Source organism: Ailuropoda melanoleuca, chromosome 8 (genome assembly GCF_002007445.2).
Source record: "Ailuropoda melanoleuca isolate Jingjing chromosome 8, ASM200744v2, whole genome shotgun sequence".
NCBI classification, from domain to species: Eukaryota; Metazoa; Chordata; class Mammalia; order Carnivora; family Ursidae; genus Ailuropoda; species Ailuropoda melanoleuca.
In genome coordinates this window covers 57,314,399-57,326,300 of record NC_048225.1, presented here as the reverse complement: position 1 = coordinate 57,326,300, position 11,902 = coordinate 57,314,399, and the positions used below count along the sequence as shown (strand labels likewise).

Sequence of the window (11,902 nt, the reverse complement as noted above, 5' to 3'; positions counted from 1 at the left end):
ATAATTGGAAGGAAGTCATATTCATTGAGTGGAAGAATTAATATCATTAAAATTTCTATACTATCCCAAATGACCGACAGATTCAATATGATCCTTATCAAAATCTCAAAGGCATTATTGCAGAAATGGAAAAACGAAACAAAACACTAAAACTCATATGGAACCACAAAAGTTCCCTAATAGTGGAAGTGATCTTGATCAAGAAGAACAAAGCTGAAGGCATCACACTTTCTGGTTTTAAAATATATTACAAAGCTATAGTAATCAAAACAGTATGGTACTGGAATGGAAGCAGAAAAATAGATCCATGGAACCAGAATCCACAACCCAGAAATAAATCCATACATCTACAATTAACTAGTCTTCTACAAGGGTGCAAAACAATGGAAAACAATAGTCTCTCCAATAAGTGGTGTTGGGAAAGCTGGGTATCCACATACAGAAAAATGAAATTAAATTCTTATCTTACATCCTTCACAAAAACAAACTCAAAATGAATTAAAGACTCAAAGGCAAGACCTGAAAACATAAAAATCCTTGAAGAAAACATAGGGTAAAATCTTCTTGCCATTGGCCTCAGCCATGATTTTTTAGATATGACATCATAGCAGAGGCGACAAAAACAAAGTAGAATGTGGAAGTGCATCAAACTAAAAAGCTTCTGCACGGCAAAAAAACAAAAACAGAAACAAAACAAAACACTCAGTAGAGTGAAAAAGCAGTCCAAGGAATAGGAGAAAGTTTTTGCAAGCCAGATAGTTCATTAGGGGTTAATAACCAAAATATTTGAGGAATCCATACTACTCAATAACAACAACAACAACAAAAAACCCATCACAAGATGGGCAAAGGACTTGAAGAGACATTTCCCAAAAGGAGGCATGCAGATGTCCAACATATGAAAACGTGCTCAATTTCATTCATCCTCAGGAAAATGTAAACCTAAACCACAGCAAGGGGGCGCCTGGGTGGCTCAGTCCATTAAGACTCTGCTTAGGCTCAGATAATGATTTCAGGGCCCTGGGATCGAGTCCTGCCCCTCCCCATCCCCCTTGTGCTCTTTCTCTCTTCCTCTCTCTCTCAAAAAATAAATAAAATCTTAAAACAAAACAAAACACAGTGAGATATCACCTCACACCCTTAGGATGACTGGTATCAAAAAGACAAGAGATAAGTGTTGGAGAGCCTGTGGAGAACAGGGAAACTTTATATGCTGTTGGTGGGAGTGTGAGCTAATACAGACATGACGGAAAACATTATGATGTCCTCAAAAATGAAAAACACAAAACCAAACTACAATATGATCCAGCAATCCCACCTTTGGTTATACATCCAAAGGAAATGAAACCACTGTCACTTGATTCTGATTGGAATTAAATCTGGCAAAGATTCTGTAGGGACCTGTCCTTGCCTCTCCACTGAGAATATCATGTTGAAGCTACTACATATAGAAGCTACAGCTATGGGTTGCTTGCTGGCTCTGAATCAGTTTCCTGTTTGAGCTAATTAGTGTTGTTACCAGAGTAGAGAAGGGTGGAGAAAAGGAGCTAGCCCAAGTGACCTCAGTAAAATTTTTAGAACATGAAGACTCCTCCAAATACCACCCTTTTATTTTCTGAACCATAGATTGAATGGAGGAGAAATAAATCTTTAAGCAGAGGAAATAAACATTTTTTATTCTTAATGGATGAAATGATGAAAGAGCCAGATTTTAGGAGGCAGAGATCTTTTTTAAGGATATCATAGAAGTGAGGATTATCTCTCCTTTTGAAATTATTTTTATATTGCATGGCTTACTTGAAGGAATACAATATGAGTATCAAAAATAAGGCTACCTTGTGATATCTGGACTCATGTACAGGTTGGTATTTTCAAGAGGATGTTATCATAGTGATCATATCATGTGTGCTTCTGGGGGAAAAAAAGTATTTTTTGAAACCAGTGTGTGTATCCTTCTGTGCAGCTTTCTTCTGTTCCAATGTTCTATATTGTATTTATGCATCCTACATGTATTATAGAACACCTAATAAGTCAAAGCCAGTGGTCTAAACACTGGGTTATAAAATTCCCTGTAGGTTATACAATGTATATATGTATATATTTTGTATCCATAGAATCTTACCTATTTTGTACTCTCTGAGCCTGGACTACATAAGATTTTAATTCATTATGACATGATTGCCTTTCTTAATGGAACTTTGTGCTTTTTCCTTTGGATATATACATATCTACATATATTCATCTCTATTTATTTATCTATCTCATATATATGTATATATTTCCAAGGCCAGATGTCACATGTTGTTTAGATTCCACAAGAAATGAAACTTACCCTGAGTTACAAAACTTAATTTAGTCTATTGCTATCATTTCTGTAGAACTCATGTCCACTCATGATAATCCACTGCTTTATAAATTATTTCTTTACAGTCTCTTTATCACATAAATCATTCTAAAATCCATATCTGCACTGTTCGAGAGTTTTTCACTAGAGGAAAGCCCAGGGTTAGTAAATGTAGAAGCCTAGAAAACAATCGTTCAGTTAGTGATATTCGGAGAGTTTAAATGTGTTTTCATGGTTCTGGCAAGCGTATGAAGGGATAACCATGCATGTTTTTTTTGAGTGCATATTGTATTTACATAGGAAAACCAGATTCCTCTTCAAGAGCTGACGGCCATACTACTCACTGTCTGCGCCTCAGTGGGAGATGGGGGAGAACAGAAAACTAGTAAAGGAGGGTTTCTATAGAGACAAATAATTTGCAGCTCTCTAAGAGTCATTCTCTTCTTTAACCCTCTCAACCCCTGCCTCCACACTCATCCCTTTACCTGGGGATAGCCCCATGGCTTCTTTGCCATGGAGGCTCATTTCTCCCCTGGAACTGTGAGAAGTACAAAGGACCATGGTTCTGCATGTATCAGAAGGCAGTTTTCTAGATGAATGAATGAGGTAGCTCAAGAAGGGTCCATCTCTACAGTGAATGAGCATAAGGCTGCAACACTAAGTATGGGAAGGTAGTGAATGACATTAAGGTTAAGAAATATGTTGTCCGTCTGTGTGTGTGTGTATGATCCTTATTGATATATTTTTTCAGGAGAACGTATAATGTCTCTATTTAAAGGGTACATGATAGAAAAAACAATAGGAAAACATGACATCATAATATACTATGCTTCATGTTAGTCCCATATGGAGTGTGGCAAATGAGATCTGAAAGGCGTGGGATACATTATTCTCATTTAAGAAGCAATCCCAACGATGTACATATCATGTTACCATTTAGAAATATTCCAAGTTTTGTTGCACTCTTCCCACATGCAATTCTACCAGTTTTTAGTTGTCCAAATTTTAACTAACTCTGAAAGCTTGATTGCCTGGATTATAACTTTCTTCCTCTTAAATCAGGAGATAAGAGATCATTTATTTCTAACCCCTACATCACATAGAGTGAGGGCTGTACAATCTTCTGCCTAAAACAAGAATCCCTTCAATAACCTCTGAAAGTTTCACAAGGTTTCTGCTTGCTCATTTATACTCACTGGAGAGAAATACTAGCTGAGAAATTAAAGAGTAAAATTTCAAAGTCTTGCAACCCCCAATACAGTTTCTGATTATCACTGTTATGGAAGCAACCCATAGAAGTTAAAATCCAAAATGGCTTTGGAATGTACTTCTGCATTCTGAGGAGTAATATACTGCATTATTCACCTTGGAGAATCTGAAGAATACTCTTTCTTAGACTCTAACTTATCAGTAGTCATAAATACACAGCTGAAATATTAACTGCACTTACCATATTTGGCACTGGATTTGACACTTGTAAAATAATGAATGTGTGAGAGATGTAATTTTCAAACAGCTACTAATAGGAAGGAGGAGAAAGGAAAAATAAACACAATACTATGCAATAAATGATAAGAACTACAGTGAACGATAGATGAAAATATTCCAAGTCAGGTTATCCACAACATATAATTGAGGCAAAATTAGATCTTTTGCAGAAAGTTCTGAAAGAAGAAAATGAAGCAGAGAATTTTAGAATATTCTCAAGACAGTTGTTTATGCAGTTAATTTTTTTTTTAATGGGCAGAGGAAAAGGGAAGACATGAAGAAGCTATTCACATAGAGACATTGTGCCTCACCTCCTACTACTTTCTCCTTTGACTTACAAGTTCCTCAAACACGGGCATTTTTGTCTGCTTCTGTTTGTTCCTGTTTCATGGCAGTTTTTCTTGCTGTTTTCATTCCCAGAATGTATAATAGTATGTCAGGCTCTGAGGGCTTGAGCTCAATCATTCAGATATCAACTTCAATGGTACTCTCATCACCCACACATACCACTCATTATTTATCATAGTCTGATGTTTTCCTTGTGGAGTGTAACCGCCATGAGAGGATCTGTTCTGTGTGTTTCTTTACTACCAGTGCCTGGAGCATGGTTTGTCACCCAGTAACTGCTTGCTGAACAGTTGTTGAATTAAGTGCAATTGAATAGACAGAGAATATTTTTATGGAAATGAATAGTCAGGTGACTTATATGTCCCTGTGATAAAATGAAATGATACATGAATTATCTTTCTGTATTTTCAAGCACAGAATTTTATATGATATTGCAAATTTGATTACTCTGGTGTTAGTAATTTAAATACACCTGATTATGAATTTGAATTGTTTTTAGCAACAGATCATTAAGGATCTTCTCGACCTGAATCTCCATGTTTTCAGCATCCGGTTGTGCTGCTTCCTCTTCAGAAGTAGTGACAAAAAGCAAAGGGAAAAGCACCATGCCTCCTCTCAACACTTCTCGTCCCTCTCCTGTCACCTTCTTGCTGATGGGCATCCCAGGACTAGAGCACCTGCATGTCTGGATTGGGATTCCCTTCTGCTCCATGTATGTGGTGGCCGTGGTGGGGAATGTGACCATCCTGGTGGTGGTGAGGGCTGAGCGAAGTCTCCACGAGCCTATGTTCCTCTTCCTCTGCATGCTCTCCATCACCGACCTGGTCCTCTCCACGTCCACACTGCCCCGCATGCTCTGTCTCTTCTGGCTTGGAGCCCATGACATTGCCTTTGATGCCTGCCTGACCCAAATGTTCTTCATCCATAGCTTTACTACCATGGAATCAGGCATTTTCCTGGCCATGGCCTTTGACCGTTATGTGGCCATTTGTGACCCACTGCGCCATACCACCATTCTCACCCATGCTCGCATCACCATAATGGGTATTATTGTGGTGATTCGGGGTGTAGCCTTCTTTTCTCCACATCCCATCCTGCTCAAACAGCTGCCCTACTGCAGAACACGAATCATTGCCCACACTTACTGTGAGTTCATGGCCGTGGTGAAGCTGGCGTGTGTGGACACAGGAGCCACCACACAATACAGCCTCAGTGTGGCCTCTCTCATTGGCTCATGCGATGCCATTCTCACTGCTGTATCCTATGCCTTCATCCTCCGCTCTGTATTCCACCTGCCATCCCGAGAAGCTGGCTTTAAGGCTTTGGGCACGTGTGGATCACATGTCTGTGTCATCCTTGTGTTCTATTCCACAGCTGGTTTTTCCATTTTCACTCACCGATTTGGGAAGAGTGTGCCTGCACATATCCATATTTTTATTGCAAATATGTACCTTTTGGTGCCCCCTTTCCTCAACCCCATTGTGTATGGAGTAAGGACCAAGAAAATAAGGGAGCACGTTCTTAGAGCACTAAGGATCAAAGTTGCCTGATTTTAGTTGGATCAGTAAAAGAAATGGTTCAAGGTATACAGAAATACAAGACATGTTGTAGGGAAAATAATTAACCATTCTCGCTCCCACAAGCTGAATTAGATTTACCACCTAAAAGTTATTTACCTAATGTCTAGAATTTCTAAGCATACTAACTCAACAAACTATTTTACCTTTTTCATTCAGTAAATATTTGTGATGAATTTGTTCATCTCATTTTGAATATGTATCTTTCAGAGGGAGTTGCAATAGGGAACGAACTGTATGTAGAAGGAGAAAAAAAACCCTATGTAGAAACTTGGGGGGGGGGAAGGAAGTGTTCTCTGACATCTATATGCTGAATTTTATAGAGTAGTCAGTTTGAAAGAATATTGAGCCATATGTATATGGCTGTGATTTTTAAAAATAGGTAAGAAATGTTGTATCTCTAATCAATTAGAATCAAATGAAAGTCTCAAGGGACATGAATAGACTAATAACACACACAGATTTAAAATGTAGTTAAGAAGAAATGATTACCCAGTCTAGGAAAACAAAAAGATAAAAATAAAAATTAAATCCATAAACGTATTTGTGTGAAGGTGCCAACATTGGTATTAGAGCTTGTATGGTTTCTAGAGCAATCTTGATAGAAGCAAGAGGTACTTCATAAAATAAAGCAATATCCTGGATTCTGCTGACTCCTACGGTGTAGTTCATGTCTTTCAAATTGTTAGTAGTTCAAATTACCAGACTACCAGGTTACCATGTGCATTAATCTTCCTCATTGATTACTTGACCTTGAACCCAATAACGAGACACAAAATATGAAATCTCTTATTAACAAAGTAAAATATTTCCCCTTTTTATTGCCCCAATACCTATGACTAGCTTCCTTTTTTGTTCATTTTCCTCAGCATTCACTAGTTTCCCTGCTATGTGTTTCTTATCATTTACAAATATTATCTAAGAACTATGGGATATTTCTTTTCCCGGCAGCCATCTGAAAAAGGATGTCTGATATTTTCATTGTGAAACTTTTCCTCACTCCTTGCTTATTTATCCTAGGAACTTAAATACATAGCTACACCCAAAGACTGACATCTCTGCATTCACCAATTCTCAGTACATGATGTAACTATGAGTAGAGTGCACAATTTCTGTTTTGGTGTGATTCCCTTGAAATAAGGGGTTCAGGATTGGGAGCAATTTGAGAGCTCTACTAAAATTTAATTTGGACACGATTTGAGATTCACGTAGAATATTGAATTGTATATGACCTCAGGGAGAAGGTCTTGGTTAAGGTAAATATTCACGTATCTTCAACATACAAGTGGTGATGCTGGTCTGGTCTATTATGAGCAAATTCACTCAGGCAGCAGTTGCATGATGAAGAAAACAGACAATCTGAAAAATGCTGATATTTTTGCTCCATGCCCATTCCTGATAAATTCTGCAAATGTATTCCATGTCAGAGCACTCAGGAGACCTTTGGGAAATAATAAATAATTATTATCTTAAGGGATAGTAAATAATAATTGCTATACCTAAAAGTAATTTAAGTCCTGTAGTTTGGGTAGATGCCTTGTATCCCAGAGGACCACTGACTTCCCTGCAATCTACGCCCTTTAATCCAGTGAGATTTAGAGTTGGATGTAATTCCAGCTCATGTTCACTGAGCACACTTCTTAGCATCTCCTCCCTATAGAAGCCGACTATGGATGACTCTCGGCTTTTAATTTGGGTGAGTTAAGATAGAGATACAGGACAGAGAAAGAGAGGAGAGGGCTGCATTCAAACATTTGCATTTATAGAAATATGAGATCCTCAAAAAAGTGATGTTGACCTCTTCAAATACATTTAATAAAGTTCAGAATAAAGATCACAGACATGTAATATACTTAGAAGGAGGAATGAACTTTTTTTCCCACAACCGATATAAATACAGTTCCTGTTGATTAGCTCTGAAGTACAAGGAGCATAAGGTCATAGATACTCCAAATTAGAATTAAAGTAGCATTACGGCGGCTTAACCGGGACAGGCTTTGAGGTCAGTGGCAATTCTGAACAAAGAACAGCCAGTTTCCTCCCACTCAACATTAGACATTGATCAGTCATGGCAATTCTTGTGGGAGCAAGAATATTTTGGAGTAAGGTTAAAAAAAAAAGTGTCTGTTTATTGAGGGGATCAATTGGGCGAAAACAAGCTATAGTGAACCTTTTCTGTCTACATCCTTTATTTTCAAAACACTCCAGACCTCTACATCCTCTTTGTCACATTAACTATTGTAATATTTGATGTAATCTTCACACTAATTACTCTGCACAGATGAGAGAGTACAAAGTATAGAAAGACTTCCATAGTAAAACTTCGTGGGACATAAAAATTCCTCCTAATGGATTTTCTAAAAGAGAGTTGAGGGGCACCTGGGTGGCTCAGTCGGTTAAGCATCTGCCTTCAGCTCATGTCGTGATACCAGAGTCCAGGGGTCGAGCCCCATGTTGGGCTCCCTGGTCAGTGGGGAATCGGCTTCTCCCTCTCCCTCTCCCTCTCCCTCTGCTGCTCCTCCTGCTTGGGTTCTCTCTCTGTCTCTCAAATAAATAAATAAAATCTTTAAAAAAATAAATAAAACAGTTGACATCTCTGTGTACCACTTCCACACTTAGATTTTGATTTCCAGCCTAATGATTCTAAGAAAAAAATGCAGTGTGTTTTAGTAGGTATAACAGAGTACTTTGTTTGTGCTTTAAAATATAAGCTTACTTAAATATATCCGTGCATATTTGAATGCACTTATTTGAGCATTAATGTGGTGTGCTTGAAGGAGGTTTTATGTTGTATTCAAAAAATTGAAGAGTCCCTTTGTACTTGGATCTCTGGATGTAGTACACCATAATTTATGACAACACAAGAGAAAACTTCAGATGTACAGAAATCTGCTTGTTTGCCTCTTTAGTCATATGTGAGTACTGGTATCTAGATCTTCTCTCAATGAATTTGTTAGTTTAAAAAGTGTTGGGGGCCAACAGAGAAATGTGCATAGCTTTATATTTCTCTGGAAGTGGAGAGGTAAGGAATCAAGATCTTCAAGACCTCAGATAAAGCAGTAACTAAATTTAAATCCATTTTTAAATGATTTTTTTAAATATATTATGTTAATCACCATACAGTACGTCCCCGGATTGCGATGTAAAGTTCGATGCTTCATTAGTTTCATAAAACACCCAGTGCACCATGCAATACGTGCCCTCCTTANTCTTAATCCAGTCATCTGTTGAAGGGCATCTCGGCTCCTTCCATGATTTGGCTATTGTGGACAATGCAGCTATGAACATTGGGGTGCATATGGCCCTTCTCTTTACTACGTCTGTATCTTTGGGGTAAACACCCAGTAGTGCAATGGCTGGGTCATAGGGTAGTTCAATTTTTAACTTTTTAAGGGACCTCCACACTGTTTTCCAGAGTGGCTGTACCAACTTGCATTCCCACCAACAATGTAGGAGGGATCCCCTTTCTCCACATCCTCTCCAACAATTGTTGTTTCTTGCCTTGTCTATCTTTGCCATTCTAACTGGCGTAAGGTGGTATCTCAGTGTGGTTTTGATTTGAATTTCCCTGATGGCTAATGATTTTGAACATTTTTTCATGTGTCTGTTAGCCATTTGTATGTCTTCATTGGAAAAGTGTCTGTTCATATCTTCTGCCCATTTTATGATTTGTTTATTTGTTTCTCGTGTATTGAGTTTGAGAAGTTCTTTGTAGATCTTGGATACCAGTCCTTTATCTGTGGTGTCCTTTGCAAATATATTCTCCCATTCCGTGGGCTGTCTCTTAGTTTTTTTGACTGTTTCCTTGGCTGTGCAGAAGCTCTTTATCCTGATAAAGTCCCATAAGTTCATTTTATCTTTTATTTCTCTTGCCTTTGGAGATGTGTCGTGAAAAAGGTTGCTCTGGCCGATGTCATAGAAGTTGTTGCCTATGTTCTCCTCTAGAATTTTGATATTCCTGTCTCACATTGAGTTCTTTCATCCATTTGGAGTTTATTTTTGTGTATGGTGTGAGAGAGTGGTCAAAATCCATTTTTTATTAGTTGCTCTGTCTATGCCTGGAGTCCCATCTCAGAATCAGGGAAGACCAAAGCAGTAAAAAGATCTTACAAAGAACAGGAACACTTTTATTTCACTATGGGCAGAGTGGAAGGGACTGTTCTCTGTCTGAACTCTAATATCTGGGTATCTTGTGGAAATCTCCATAAATATAGGACGATGCTGCTGCATTTAAGGAAGTGTTGGGAGGCAGCATAGCTCTGTTGTTGAGAATAGGGGTGTGGGGTCACACAGACCTGAAGCTACTTGTATTATTGTGTTAATAGGTATCATTCAATGCCAGTCTTTGGGCCGAGTCATGGAAATGCCTAGATACGCTATAATTTCTGTATCGAAGAGAATTTAATTTTATGAAGGTCATAATAATAATATATTTATGAATCTGATATTCCACAATTTAATAAGGTCTATCAAAAATAAATTTAAAAAGCATGTAGAGAGGCAATGGAAGCAGAGAAAAATAATCTGCAAATTTCTGTCTGAGGTAATTCAGCAAACAGTCATAGAGGAGAAGACTTCTGACCTAGACACTGTAAGAAGAGCAGTGGTTTGCAAAAGGAAATGAATAAGAGGGAGGGCGAGGAAAAACGCAATTAGAAAAGTATGTGAAAAAAAGTCACATTTTTACAAAGAAACCTGCATATTTGGAAATACTTAAAAGGTTGGGGTTATCCCAGGGACGGTGTAGAAAGAGTACCCGGTGAAAAGGTTGAAAAGAATGGTTTATTTTGTTATCTAAAATGCAAACCTGATTATGTATGCTTAGAAACTTTACTGGAGCTACGTTACCTATGGAACGATTACCAAATTCTCCTTGAATGATTAATTTCGTAAATTCTTGCTCTGTGTAAAATATTGTTCTAAGTTGTGGATGTATTAACTTAATCCTCCCAACAGCCTTCTGTCCAACCCGCTTTACAGAAGAGAACACTGGGGGAAAGATATCATCAGTAAGCATGAGATAACTTAAATCATCTTATGGAGATACCTGCATTTAATAAAAGAACATAAAAAGAGTCTATGACGGGAATGAAAATAATCCAAAGGCGGGGGAGGGCGCCTGGGTGGTTCAATCTGTTAAACGTCTGCCCTCGGCTCAAGTCATGATCTCGGGGTCCTGGGATCAAGCCCCATGTCCGGCTCTCTGCTTGGTGGGGAGTCTGCTTCTTCCTCTTCTTTCACCCACCACTCCCCCTGCTTGTGCTCTCTCTCTCTGTCAAATAAATAACTAAAATCTTAAAAAAAAAAAAAAGAATCCGATGGAAGGGGAAAGAAGATAGCATCACAGAGGATAACTGATAAATTTCAAGGTTTATTGAACTTTATTCTCCTGAGCCAAACATTGTCATAATTGAAAGTATTATGTAAATTATCATTTTATAAGACCCAGACCAAACTGAGAAAAATTCTAAATAACGCTGAAAATATTTATAATCAAATGTATTATCAGTTTGATGTGCTTTACATTCTTCCCCAAATATTGGATAACGTAAGTCATATTCCAATTTAGTAAGACATTTGACCAGTCTTCATAAATTATGTAGTAAATAGGGTTCTGTATTTGTAATCTCATTATTATTCTGGTTAACAGACCCCTTTCTGATTAATAAACAGTATACACACAATGTTAGAGAGAGAAACACAATTTTCTAGGATGATAAAAAGAATCCTATTATTGGACTCCACTTACATCAAAATTATATTTCAGTTGTTTCTATGTAGATGTGTGTATGTAGATAAATGCTTAATAATAATAAAAGAAACACAGGATAATGATTATCTTATAAAGTGTTAATCTGTAATAATACAGATTATCAGGTTTAAATGAAAAGGTTAATTTTTTAATCATTTGTTTAAAACCATCTTGAGAAATCTGAGTTAAAAATGATGAAAAATATTAGCAGGTTATAGTTGATAACTAACATCCATGACAAGAGATATTGAGTGTAAGATAATGAAAATAGCGTGAACTTGGCAGTCATGCAGAGTTGTTTTAGACCTCTGGTGTCTCGCCACTCGTTCCACGATGCCATGGCATTATCTGTAACACTCTGGGCTTCTATTTCCTAATTTGTAAAATTGGCAA

The 11,902-nt window shown here is 37.6% G+C and overlaps 1 protein-coding gene across 1 annotated transcript; it reads left to right on the top strand.

Annotated features, from left to right (window-relative positions):
- The first annotated feature begins 4,785 nt into the window (after nucleotides 1-4,785).
- Nucleotides 4,786-5,730, top strand: LOC100473494 (olfactory receptor 52D1). The gene has a single exon (XM_002930697.4). It carries the CDS (start codon nucleotides 4,786-4,788, stop codon nucleotides 5,728-5,730), a length of 945 nt encoding a protein of 314 aa, XP_002930743.2.
- The last annotated feature ends 6,172 nt before the right edge of the window (nucleotides 5,731-11,902 follow it).